Source organism: Petaurus breviceps, unplaced genomic scaffold (genome assembly GCF_028583685.1).
Source record: "Petaurus breviceps papuanus isolate PSGF00001 unplaced genomic scaffold, PetGlider_PUasm1.0 189, whole genome shotgun sequence".
Classification (NCBI taxonomy): domain Eukaryota; kingdom Metazoa; phylum Chordata; class Mammalia; order Diprotodontia; family Petauridae; genus Petaurus; species Petaurus breviceps.
Window position 1 is genome coordinate 15,171,301 of NW_027185809.1, and position 14,158 is coordinate 15,185,458.

The 14,158-nt window shown below is 37.1% G+C and overlaps 1 protein-coding gene across 1 annotated transcript in view; it reads left to right on the forward strand.

The window, feature by feature from the left end:
- The window catches only part of NEMF (nuclear export mediator factor), an 87,932-nt gene that overhangs the window by 61,134 nt on the left and 12,640 nt on the right, over window positions 1–14,158 (forward strand). The window contains exons 24-27 of the mRNA XM_069091965.1: window positions 3,911–3,953; window positions 5,110–5,159; window positions 7,689–7,836; window positions 11,267–11,344. Coding sequence (XP_068948066.1) covers window positions 3,911–3,953; window positions 5,110–5,159; window positions 7,689–7,836; window positions 11,267–11,344 — 319 coding nt within the window. The remainder of the gene's footprint in view (window positions 1–3,910; window positions 3,954–5,109; window positions 5,160–7,688; window positions 7,837–11,266; window positions 11,345–14,158) is intronic.

Consider the following 14,158-nt stretch of genomic DNA (forward strand, 5'->3'; position numbering starts at 1 on the left):
CATTTTATATTGCCCTCTAATTCTTATTTGTTCATAAAGTCTTCCCTTCACCACAAATCTGACAGGTAAACTATTCTTTGCTTTCACAGATTGCTTAGAGTATCAGCCTTTATACCTAGATCATGCACCCATTTAGACTTTATTTTGGTATATGGTGTTAGATAATGGTCTATACCCAGTTTCAGCCATACATATTCCAGTTTTCCCATCAGTTTTTGTCAAATAGTGAGTTCTTATCCCTAAATCTGGAGTCTTTGGGTTTATCAAACAGTAGATTACTACAGTCATTGACTGCTGAGTCTTGTATACCCAATCTATTCCATTAATCCACTACTCTATGAGGACGGCTGCTTTATACTACAGATTAAAATCTGGTATAGCTAGTCCACCATCCCTAGCATTTCTTTTCATTTTTGATACTCATAATTTGGTTTTCTTCCTTTTTTTTATCATATTGACTAAGGGTCTATCAATTTTATTGGTTTTTTCATAAAACCAGCTCTTGGTTTTGAGTTTTTAATGGAATTAATAAATATTAATTCAATAGTTTTCTTAATTTCAATTTTATTAATCTCTCCTTTGGTTTTCAGAATTTTAATTTAGTATTTAATTGGGGATTTTCAATTTGTTCTTTTTCTAACTTTTTCCATTGCATGTCCAATTCATTGACCTCCCTTTTCTCTAATTTATTCATGTATGCATTCAGGGATATAAAACTTCCCCTAAGAATTGCCTTTGCTGCATCCCACAAATTTTGGTATGTTGTCTCATTGTTACCATTTTCTTGAATGAAGTTTCATCTGATTGTTTCTGTAATTTCTTGTTTGACCCACTCATTCTTTAGGATTAAATTGTTTAGTTTTTAATTCGTTTTTAGCCTATTTTTCCATGGCCCTTTATTGCATGTGATTTTTATTGCATCATGATCTGAGAATGATGTATTTGATATTTTTGCCTTAGTACATGGTCAGTTTTTGTGTATGTGCCATGTACCACTGAGAAGAAGGTATATTCCTTTTTATCCCCATTCAGTTTTCTCCAGAGATCTATCATACCTACCCTCTCTAAAATTCTATTTACCTCTTTAACTTCTTATTTATTTTGAGGTTGGATTTATCAAGTTCAGAGAGAGGGAGATTGAGGTCCCCCACTAGTATAGTTTTGCTCTCTATTTCTCTAATTCCCTTACCTTCTCCTCTAGGAATTTGGATGCTATACCATTTGGTGCATATATGTTAAGTAATGATATTGCTTCATTCTCAATGGTGCCTTTTAGCAGGGTATAGTTTCCTTCCTTATCTCTTTTAATTAGGTCAATTTTTGCTTTTGCTTTATCTGAGATAAGGATTGCTACCCCTGCTTTTTTTACTTTAGCTGAGGCATGATATATTTTACTCCAGCCTTTTACCTTTACCCTGTGTGTATCCCTCTGTTTCAGATGTGTTTCTTGTAAACAGCATATTGTAGCATTATGATTTTTAATCCATCATGCTGTCTGCCTCCATTTTATGAGAGAGCTCATTCCATTCACCTTCACAGTTATGATTATTATCTGTTTCTTTCCCTCTATCCTATTCCCTCCCCTGTTAATGCTTATATTTTTTATCCCCTTCTCTCTTCCCCTCCTTAATAGTTTTCCTTTTGTCTACCGCCTCCTTCAGTATTCCCTTATCAGACCCCTCTCTTTTCCTCCCCTTTCCCCTTACTTCTTCCCCCCCTTCCAACCCCCCCCCCCCCCTTTCATAGCCCTTTCCCCCTCCTACTGCTTGTAGGATATTTTTATACTTAACAAAGTATGTTATTTCTTCACCAAGCATGACAGGAACAAATCTCATGTGGAGCTTCTCTCCCTCCCCTCTTTCCCTCTAATATGATACGTTTTGCGTCTCTTCTCCATAGAGTCCTATGCTTAACTGGTTGTGTTATTCCCTTCTTGCCCCAGACCCAATGAGGGAAAAGCTCATGTAATACTCATCTCCCTCCCTTCTTTTCCTCTGCTATATTGTTTTTATGCCTCTTTGTGTGGCATAATTTACCCTTTTCCACTTCATTCCTCTTCTTCTATTGCAGTCCCTTTGTAGCCCTTAATAAGATTTTTTTTAATCGTCATTTTGTGTAATTTATACTCATACCCTCTACTTGTCTATAAACAGTTTGCTTTTATCAAATAACAGGGTGTGTGTGTGTGTGTGTGTGTGTGTTTTCCTTGTTTACCTTTCTGTGTCACTCTTGCATCTGGTAATTGGAGGTTGAATTTTCCATTGACCTCTGGCTTTTTCACCAGGAAGGTCTGGAAATCTGTTATATCATTGAATGACCATCTCTTTGCCTGGAAGAATATGCTCAGTCTCGCTGGGAATGTGATCCTTGGTTGTAACCCAAGCTCTTTTGCCTTGCGGAAAATTGAATTCCACTGCCTCCGATCTTTCAGTGTAGAGGCTGCCAAATCCTGTGCAATCCTCACTGTGGACCCTCGATATTTGAATTTTTTCTTTCTGGCCACTTGAACTACCTGGTAGTTCTGGAGTTTGGTCACAACATTTTGCAGACTTTTCAATTTGGTATCTCTTTCAGCAGGTGTCCGGTGGATTCTCTCGATTTCTGTTTTACCCTCAGGTTCTAGTATCTCAGGGCAGTTTTCCTTGATGAGCTCTTGGAGAATGTTGTCCAGGCTCATTTTTTCATCATGATTTTCTGGTAGGCCTATGATTCTCAGATTATCTCTCCTGGATCTGTTTTCCAGGTCAGTTATTATTCCATTGAGATATTTTACCTCTTTTTCTAATCTTGTTGTATTTTTTGACTAATTCTTGGTTCCTCATAGAGTTATTTGTTTCAATTTGGTTGATTCTAGTTTTTAGCAAATTATTTTCCTCGGTTAGTTTTTGGAGCTCCTTTTCCATATCAAACACTTTTCTTATCAAGGAGATATTTTCTTCATTATAATGTTTTTCTAATTCTGCAATTTTGAATTTAAAAGAATTATTCATTTTGTCTTCTGTCTCCCTCATTTGGTTTTCAAAGTTCCTTTTGAGCTCATCAAGAGAGCTTTCTGTGCTTGGGACCCATTCCCTGTTGATGTTTCATCTGTGGGTGTGGAGTCCACATTGTCTCCCCCTGAGTTTGGTTCCTCCCTCTGAGGATAGTAGGACTCCAGAATCTTTGTAGTCTGCTTTCTACCCGTTTAGAGGCAGGGCCCTTTACTCTTTTTGCCCTGGGACAATAGTTACTATGTTGGGGGGGGGGGGCAGGCAGGGGATTTGGAGCAGGCTCCCTTCACTCTGCCATCCTGGTCCTTGGAGGTCCTGATAGGGGCATTTTTAAAATTTCTGGGCTATGGAGTGGTAGTCCCAGGAGTATTTGCTGTCCTGGACAGGGGCCCTGCATTTGGTTCTTACCTTGCTCTTTCCAGTCCCAGTCCTTTGGTGATAGGCCTAGGGTTGGTGGGATGACTTGCCCCCCTTGTTGGTCAGGCCTCTTCCCAGCCGAGCCTTCCTGGCCTGCCTCTGCACACCCGATAATTCTTTTTTTAAAAAAAACCAACTGCATAATGTCCCAAGTTAAAAAATATAGTATATATGAAAATCTTCATGAAATCTGATTTTAACTAACCTAGATGAAATTAGAAAGAAACTCAAGGCTATCGTTTCCTAAATTGACTGTATAAAACAGATGGCCTCACAGAAAGCTTAAAATACACCTTAAGCCTCTTGTCCAAGTGAAGAATAATAATATAGGGGAGAAGCATTGTATAGAAAACTGAAAAAAGCAATATTACATAGATTTTTACCCTAGATTTATTTGTAGGATTATTAATGAAAAACAGTATGTTGGGAGTATTTTATTTTGAGGCCTAAGGTGATTTTAGAGCACCACTAATAAATAACTGAATTTATTCTTGTTTTCATAGATCCTTCCAGAAAATAGTTGCCAGAGAAGATTCTTCTGATGTGGTAAGTTGTCTACTGAGGTTTTAAAAGAAAATAGTAATATGTGTACTTTCAAATGAAGAAAGTAATCTTTTTGACCAGTAATTTGGTAGAAATTAGGATTAGACCAAATATATTATGTCATATGTGACAATAAGCTCAAAATGGATGTGATCTGAGTATAAAAGATTACACCTTTAACATTAGAATGAGACCAAGAACCTTTCACAACAGTGGTTAGGAAGAGAAATCTTAATGGGACAAGGAATGAAAGAAACCATAAAAGATAAAATAGGTGATTCTGAATACATAATATTGAAATCATTTTAACACAGGTGAAGGGGTAGAGTAGGAAAGTATTTGCAGCAGTGTTACTAGTGTCTTATATTTCTAAATCTAAAACACCAGTAGTAAAAGAAATGCAAATTAAAACAATAGAAAATTGCTTTGCTTCATAAAAAGGATTTTAAAAAACCAGATGGAAACAGTATTGGAGGAGTTCTGGGGGGATGTGATTCAAGTATGTTGGATTTCAATTTAGAATCAGGGAAGAAAAGTGATAAATTGCCCCTATTCTTTGATGCAGTCTCACTGCTGGGCTTATACTGCAAGAAAGTGAAAAACTGAAATAAAAGCCCATTTTATACCAAAATAGTCATAGCATTACTGTTTTTGGTAGCAAAGAAGTGGAAGCAAAGTAGGTGGTGCCCATCGTTGGGGAAATGGCTGAAATGATGGAACATTGTTATTTAGTAAATAATGATGGAAATCAGGAATTCAGAGAAACATGGCAAAATTTGTATGTGCTAATGAAGATTAAACAAGCGGATACAAGACAGCAACATAAACAATGACAACAAAATTGTTGAAAAGAACACTAAAAGTAAGTTGAACCCTGAGTGATAGAAAAACCTGTGAAAAAGAGATGATGAAAAAGATGCCCTCTCTTGGCAGAGAGGTAGGGGGTTCAGTAGGTCAGAATATCATATATATTATCAAGTAAGGTTTCTGAATGAGATATGTTTTGCTTCTTTAAGTGATTTTAATTTTCTTTGTCACTAGAGAGAGTGAAAGGCATTCATAAAACATTTTTTGCTTTTGTTTTTAATATTTGAAAAGTCATTAGTATTGGGGTTTATTTTTGTTTGTTTTCTTTTTGCTTGTTTCTTTGGCTTAATAGAATGACAGTAAATTACATGGCCGGAGGCATTTGTCAGCCAAGGAGCGAAGGTAAAACTACTTGTATTTTCAAAAAGCAAACATTTTGATTTGTAGCTAATGATAGTTTAGCTGACACATCAGCTGTCTCTTTTCAAAGATCAGTTTTATCAAATTGAAATTACCTGCTTATAAGTCTCAGAATAAAAGGCATATAATTATGTTCCCATTTAATTTTTAATGGTTAAATGTAAAAAGTTTTTCTGTTTCAAGATCCAGACTTTATATCACTAGTATTAATTTGGTCATTGATCTTATCTTACTAAGTCCCAAATTCAATCTGACAAATACTTGTTGAATGCCTCCTAGGTGAGGCACTAGGTGTTGGGAATACTAAGATAGGTCATGATCTCCATGAAGGAGGGAAAGAAGAACTGAAATAACTGTTGATTAAAGGAGAAAGTAAGGAGATCCCAGCTGGGATAAATACAGATGTTGGGATGTTGGGAAAGAATAGGGAAATCTTGATGGAGGAGTGACATCTGAATTCAGCTTTGAAAGGTGGGAGAGATACCACGGCCAGCGCAGTTGGTGGGCTAGCGAGGGATGAGAATAATGAGATGGGGGTGTAATCAATAGTCTGTTTATTACAGGACCATTTCATACACAGCCATACATACAAGGAGCTCACAGAGTTTTTATGCCCCCTAAGAGAATGTAGATACCCCAAAAGAATGCAGATAATGTAGAAAGATCCTCCTTCAAAGGAATGCAGATAATGTAGAAGGAGCCTCCCTTAATCCTGTTTACTATTTATCCTTGCTCAAGGTTAGTTTACTTTTATTAGGGTATTATTCTAGGACATTATTCTGGATATTATAGGATATTCTAGGATATTATTCTGGAGGCATAAACAAAAAAGATTACACACCCTCTTTCTATCTGCCCGTAATCTTTGCAGGTAACTGTATAGGACAGGGGAATATACCTAGCGAGGTCAAGGGACCCCAGAACGTTCCCTTCATAATACATCCTTTTGCTTGTCTGCCCCGTAGCCTTTCAGATAATAATATAGTGAAGGGGAACATTTCATTAGCGAAGCCAAGAAACTTCTGAAAGTTCGCTACAGGAGAGGGGTTTTAGTAGATGGCAGATGGGCCTCCATGAGTAAGGACAGCAGAATGGAAAATGGGCAGTCAGTTTGAGTGGAATGAAGAACAAAGGAAGGAAAATAGTATGAGATAAGGAAAGCCAGGGAGGATGGAGTCAGATTTTTGAGGGTTTGAACATTGATTCAGTCATATTTCTCTGTTGAGCACCTATAAGCAACAAAATAGGTTCTTTGCCCTAGAGAGCACATATTAAAGAAAAGATATTGGCCTTTTCCTTAGGGAGCTTTTCATTAATATATATATATATATATTAAAATATATATATAAATATACAAGTATTAGAAGTGGAAGATGGTTCCTGAATGTATTGGTTAGACTAAAGGATAAAAATGAAGTTAATCAGGAAAAACTTCATGTAAAAGAGACTTTTAAAAAATTTAAGGGGTGGGCTATAAAAATTCTTTTTTTTTGTATTCTATCATATGAAGAAGAGTAGGCAATAGCTCCGAACTGGAAAGAGACCTAGAAATTTCAGGGGATTCATAACATGGGCTTAGAAGGTCAGAGCAGTATATCTGTAGCAAATCATTACCAACATTAGGGCCCACTAGATGTAAAAAAATGTACCAGGTTTTGAGACTAGAACAATGGAAATATTGTGATTGCCCTTCTGATTTTCAGTTGATTAGGGGAAATAGGACATAAACACTGTAGAAAAACAATAGTAGCAATAAAGGGTAGCCTGGGGGAAGTCCCAAGTTTGTGATCTAGAAAAATACTATAGGAATTCATTGGGAGGGAAAGAAGGCTTATTTATCAGTTTGGTTAGCTAGAGCAATTGGGACTTGAAATAAGGTTGAAGATGTAGGTGGGGGCCAAGTGATAGAGGGCATTGAAAGCAAGATAACCAATTGTACAAGGTGACGTTTTAGGTTAGTTTAGCAATAGATTGTATAAGAAGAGGGAAAGGATAGAGGATGACAGACCACTTAGAAGAGAATTATAATCACCAGGACATTTACACGTAAGTGTTGAGAGCCAAAGTTAGAAAGTTAGGTAAACTGTTTTAAAGTCTTATGTACCACAGAATTCAATTTGCACATTTTTTGAATTATATTGGAAACAGTTGGCTATATATATATAGGCTTTTATGTCAAGTGGTATAGTTGAGCCTTTATTGGTAATCCCATTACAGTCTTACTGATACTAGCACTTTTATAGCATTTTAAGGTTTGTAAAGTGCTTTACATTTTATTTTATATGGTACAACAACCCTGTGGAGTAATTGCTATTATGACCCCATTTTGTCAATGAGGAAACTGAGACTAAGAGAAATTAAGTGATTTACCCAGGGTCCAACAGCTAATAAATATATGAGACAAGATTCAAAGTCAGGTCCATCTGACTATGGCAGAGCTGACAAAGTTGTTTTGGATTCAAAGGATTTGGTTCAGTAAATATCAGAAGTTTCTGTTTTGTTCATTTTTAGGGAAATGAAGAAAAAAAAGCAGCCAAATGATTCAACAGATTTAGACATGTTGGAGGGAAAGGAAAAAGAGAATACACTGAAAACTGAAGTTTCTCCAAATACAAGCAAAACTGTTTTAGGTCCACAACCGATGAAGAGAGGACAGAAGGTACTAATAGTACTAAACTATGGTTTGTTAAAAAATGGAGTTTGGGGGTGGCTAGGTGGCACAGTGAATAGAGCAACGGCTCTGAAGTCAGGAGGACCTGAGTTTAAATCTGTCCTCAGACACTTAATATTTACTAGCTCTGTGACCTTGGGCAAGTCACTTAACCCCGATTTCCCTGCCTTCCTCCCTCCAAAAAGCAAAAAAAAAAAAAATTAAATTTTATTTGGTTCTGATTTTCTTTATTTTGAATGAAATAAAAGATGTAGAAAAAATTAAAATTAGTTAATGGAGATAATAATAGATTAAAATTTTAGAGGTAGGAGGGACCTAAGAGATCATATCTAAGTATTTTTTGAGGAAATTGAGGTCCAGAGAAGTTAACTTGTTTGTCCCAGTCTGTCTTAATGCCTTTTGTTAAATTTACCTTGGAAGTTTTGTGAGGTTTTTAAAAAATTCTTAGCATGATTTTAAATGACTTATGGTCATTGATACTTTTACTTATCATAATAATACTAATAGCTAACATTTATATAGTGCTTACTATATGCCAAGCAAGCACTGTGCTAAGTGCTTTACAATTATTATTTTATCTCTCTCGTGGATTGTAGATGGTATTATTATCCCCATTTCACAGATGAGGAAAATGGAGGGAAGAGAGGTTGACTTACCCAGAGTCACATAGCTAGCAAGTGTCTGAGGCCATATTTGTACTCAGTCTTCCTGACTTCAGATTCTGCTCTCTTTGAAAAATCATAAATCTAAAGGAATTTGTTCAGAGCACATAATAATTTATTAACATCTACTCCTGCTGTCCTATATATCTTTTGCTACAAGCTTCTCAAAGAGTTCATTTAAACTCATTGTCCCTAGACCTTATTATCCTCTGATTTCTTGCAATCTTCCTTCTTTTTCCATTATTCAAGTGAAATTGTTTTCTTGAAATCTACAAATGGTTTCCTAAATGCAAAATTTAAAGTCTTTTTCCCAGTCTTTTTATACTTCATGATTTCTTTGTAACATCTGACACTTGGTCAGTCTCTCCTTAAAATTTTTTCCTCCCATGACCTGCTGTAATCTGTGCTGGGAGGCTCCTTGGCATACTGGAAAATGTGGAGGCCTGAAGTCCAACTGATCATAATTAGCTATGTAACCTTGGGCAAAATACTTTTCTCTAGGCTTCAAGGTTCTTTTTCTATAAAATAAAGAAGTTGGACAGTTGACCTCTAAAGTTCTGTGAGTTTCTGGTTCTATTCTGACCTTTCTGGCTTTTTTTTCTCTTTCCTTTTCTGGCTTTTTTTTCTCCTCCTACCCACCACATACAGACATTCCCCAAAAGTAAATTCTTGCCTTTTCCTTTTTCACTAGACAGTACAGTAGAGTATAGAACTTGCTGTCAAGAAGACTTGAATTTGAATTCTACCTCTAATGATTGTGTAACTCTGGGGAACTCACTTAAACTCTGCCTCTAGTTTTCTCGTATATTAAATGGGGAGAAAAGTAGCACTTACATCACAGGGTTGTTGTGAGGATCAAATAAGTTAACATATGTTAACTTGATAGCAGATCTTAAAATGCTAGCTATTATAAATAAATTATTAAGAAACGTTTTATTTTTCAGTAAATTTTTTTTTTGCCTTTTTGGAGGGTACTTGGGGTTAAGTAACTTGCCCAAGGTTATGTGGCTAGTTTTTTTGTGTTAAGGGTCTGAGGCTGGACCCGAACTCAGGTCCTCCTGACTCCAGGGCCAGCGCTTTACTCACTGCGCTGCCTAGCTGCTCTCCAGTAAATTTTTTGAAAACCAATATTGACCATCATTAGAATCAGCTACATTTAATGACTATGATTAATTGAGCACATTAATCATTTCTGTTAGTCACAATTAATAATAATGATAATAACAGTTGGAAAAATACTTTATAAATATTATGTCATTTCATCCTCACAAGAATCCCACAAGGCAGGTGCTGTTACTATTCCTGTTTCACAAATGAGGAAACTGAGACAGGGATAGATCAGGTGATTTACCTACGGTCACACAGAAAGTATTTGAGGACAAATCTGAATATTATATTCCTGACTCCAAGTCCAGGGTTCTATTCATAACCCATCTAGATATGTTCTCAGCAAGATCCTATGTACATTCTTTTTTTCTTAATTTTTTATGTATCCAAACTTAGTAATCTTATCCCATAAAAACATACATTATTCTTATATGGTTCACTTTTAAGTCTTTATGTCTGGTCCTTACTCTTTCTGGAAAGCAAGGTAATTTCACCATGACCAAAAATTTTTCCTCTTCACATCAATTTCCCTTCCTCATTTCTACAGATTGGTTAGCAAAAAAAAAACAAAACAAACCCCAAACCCACTCTTCCCATCATCTAGACTTGAAGTCTCAGAGCAGTCCCCTTCTGCTCTTTATTCTTTGTCCATCTTCAGAAACTCCACCTTAAGCCTTGTCAGTTCTACCTCCACAATAACTTACATCGATTCCTTCTTATTTGTTCCCATTGCCACCCCCTACTTTTGTCCCCATTATGCTTTACCTGAATGTTTGTAATAGCCTCATCATCAATGTCACATGATTACCCCTGTCTTCAGAAAGATCACTTTGGCAGCTGAGTGGAGGGTAGGCTGGAGTAGGGAGAGATTTGTGGCAGGGACAGCAAACAGAATGTTTGTTACAGTGGTCCAGATGTGAGATTCTGAGGACCTACAGCAAGTTGGTGTCTGTGTGAATGTAGAGGAGAACACTTAGCAAAAGATTGGATATCTAAGTATGAGTGAGGAGTTGAGGATGACACTATGGTTGCACCTTAGATAACTGAGAGCATGTTGCTGTCCTCAGCAGTAAAAAGGATAGAAGGAAGAAAGGAAACAAAACATAAAATTTGCTAAATACTTGTGTGCCAGGCACTGTGCTAAGGGCTTACTAAATATCATTTTATTTTATCCTCATATACGAGGAGGTGCATTGGTGCCTTTATTATCCCCATTTTACAGGTGAGGAAACTGAGGCAACCAGGAATTAAGTGACTTGGCCAGGGTCACATAGCTAGTCTGAGTCTGGATTTGAACTCATGTCTTCCTGACACTAGGCCCAGCTGTGCTACCCAGCTGTCTAGAGGAGAGGAATTTGGGAGAAAGATTATGAGTTTCTATTTTGGCATGTCAAGTTTGACATGGTCTATGAGATGTCCAATAGACATTTGGTGTTGAGGTGTAGGACAAGAGAGAGGTAAAGACTGCCTATGGAGTGCAAAGATTGTTTTATATCCATTCTTTTGTCCCCCATAGCATCCGTTATCATGACTTAGATATTCAATATATATCTGATGAATGAATGAATGGAAAAACCCCTCCCTGAGTAGATAATTATTGACTTTTCTTCTACTTTTGGATTTCTCACACCAGTCTTTTGACTCCACAGAGTAAAATAAAAAAAATGAAGGAAAAATATAAAGACCAAGATGAAGAAGATCGTGAACTTATCATGAAGCTCCTTGGTGTAAGTGATTCATGAAACCATTTTCCTCTTTTGCTTCTTATTAACAAATGACACAAAGTAACATTTTTTCTTTGGGGATAAAGATCCTAACATTCTTAAGGATACAGGGAAGGTTATAAGGAGCAAAGGTAAAAATTTTAAAAGGGTGTTGTAAAATTTCATCAGATTATTGTATGTTGTGTTTATTTGCCTTTTATCCTTAAGTCTTGTGTGCCTTTGTCATCTAAATAAATTAACCCTTGTCCCCCAAAATGGGGCCCAACAGCTTAAAATATTAGGGAAGTGGAAGCAAATACCTGAAGATCAGTACAAGATGAACAGAGGTGGGTGCATCTTCTTATACTTATATCTTGAGTCTAAAGTCTTACCAAGAGGCAGCATCCCATAGTAGTTAGCCATAAAAACTACTGCAAAGAAAACCAAGAGGTATAGAGTGTGCTTCTTGTTTTGTTTTTTGGAGGGCAGTTGAGGTTAAGTGACTTCCCCAAGATCACATGGCTAGTTTTTGTGTTAAGTGTCTGAGGCTGAATTTGAACTCAGGTCCTCCTGACTCCAGGGCTGGTGCTCTATTCACTGCACCACCAAGCCGCCCCTGGAGTGTGCTTCTAATAAGTATGGAGAGCAGGGGCATTTTACTATGACCAGCAGAGTGCACTCTGTTTATATTTTCTTCCCATACCATGTAATTCTTTTTTTTTTTAATTTAATTTAATTTTGCTTTTTGGATGGCAAGCCCCAATTGGTTGAGTGACTTGCCCAAGGTCACACGGCCAGTTTTTGTGTTAAGTGTCTGACATGAGATTTGAACTCAGGTCCTCCTGACTCCAGGGTTGGTGCACTATTCACTGTGCCACGTAGCTGCCCCACCATGTAATTTTTTTTTTCCAAATGCTTTATTAACTTCTGATTTACATCATTCATTTCCACCATATTTTGAGTTACAAATTTTCTCCCCGTTTTTTTCCCTACCCACCACCCCAAAATAGCAGTCCCACAGGATATCCCCTCCTCCAATCTGCTCTCTCCCATATTTTCTCCCATACCCCTTTCGACTTTTCCAGTGGATCTCTATGCCCCAGTGCCTGTATATCTTATTTCCCAATTACATGTAAAATAGTATTAATAAGAGTATATACATATTTGAATATTTGATTTTAAAACTTTTCAACTCCAGATTCATTCCCTGCCTCCCTTGTCACCCACCTTTACTGGGAACATAAGCAGTTTAGTATAGGTTGTACATGTGTGGCTAATGCAAAACAAAAACATAGTAGATATATTGTAAAAGACTGACTATATTTCCCTCCCTCCTGTCCCACCTCCAACTTGTTCTATTCTCTACTTTGATCCTGTCCCTTTTCAAAAATGGGTGCTTCCAACTTCTTTCCCCCCCATCTTCCCTCCCTTCCATCATCCCCCTTCTCATCCTCTTCCCCCCCTACTCTCCTAGAGGGTGAGATACCCTATTAAGTGTGTATTTCATTCCCTCCCCAAGCCAAATTCAATGGGAATAAGGTTTGCCCATTCCCTTTTGCCTTCCTATTCTTCCCCTCCGGTGTAATCATTTTCCCTTGCCTCTTCTGTATAAGATAGTTTACCCCATTCTGTCTCTCCCCATCTCCTCTCATTATATTCCTCTCTCACCTCTTAATTTCACCTTTTAAGTATCATCCCTTCCTATTAAATTGGTCCTGTGCCCTCTATCTATGTATATATATACCTGTAAGTATATATAAACATTCACATATGTATTCATATGTCCACATATCCTCATATATAGACACAGACACACACACATATATATATGTATATATATATATATGTATATATTCCCTTCAACTACTGAGAAAAGTTTCATAAATTACAATTATTGCTTTTCCATTTAGGAATGTTAATAGTTCAACCTTGATAAGTTCCTTATAATTTCTTTTCCCTGTGTATCTTCTCATGCTTCTCTTGCTTCTTGTATCTGAATGTCAAATTTTCTGTTCAACTCTGTTTTTTTCAGCAAGAATGCTTGAAAGTCCTCTATTCCACTGAATGACCACATTTTCCCCTGAAACATGATACTCAGTTTTGCTGGGTAGGTGACTCTTGGTTTTAATCCCAGCTCCTTTGCCCTCCGGAATATCATATTCCAAGCCCTTCGATCCCTCAGTGTAGAAGCTGCCAGATCCTGGGTTATCCTGATTGTGTTTCCACAATATTCAAATTGTTTCTTCCTGGCTGCTTGTAATATTCTCTCCTTAATCTGGGAATTCCGGAACCTGGCAATGATATTCCTAGGAGTTTTCATTTTGGGATCTTTTTCAGGAGGTGATCGGTGGATTCTTTCTTTTTTTTTTTAAGCAATCGGGGTTAAGTAATTTGCTGAAAGTTACACGGCCAGTTATTTCTGGGTGTGGTGCTAAGTATCTGAGCCCAGATTTGATCCCCAGGTCATCCCGACACTGGACCGTGTGCTCTTACTTGCTGAGCCACCTGGCCAACCTCGGTGGATTCTTTCAACCTCTATTTTGCCCTTTGATACTAAAGCATCAGGGCAATTTTATTTGAGAACTTCCTGGAGGATGATTTCTAGGTTCTTACTTTGATCATGGCTTTCAGGTAGTCCAATTATTTTTAAATTATCTCTCCTGGATCTATTTTCCAGGTCAGTGGTTTTTCCCGTGAGATATTTCACATTGCCTTCTATTCTTTCTTTTGTTTGGATCTGTTTAACAGCATCTTGATTTCTCATAAAGTCACTAGCTTCCATTTGCTCCAGTCTAATTCCGAAGCAATGATTCTCCTCATTGAGCTTTTGAGATTCTT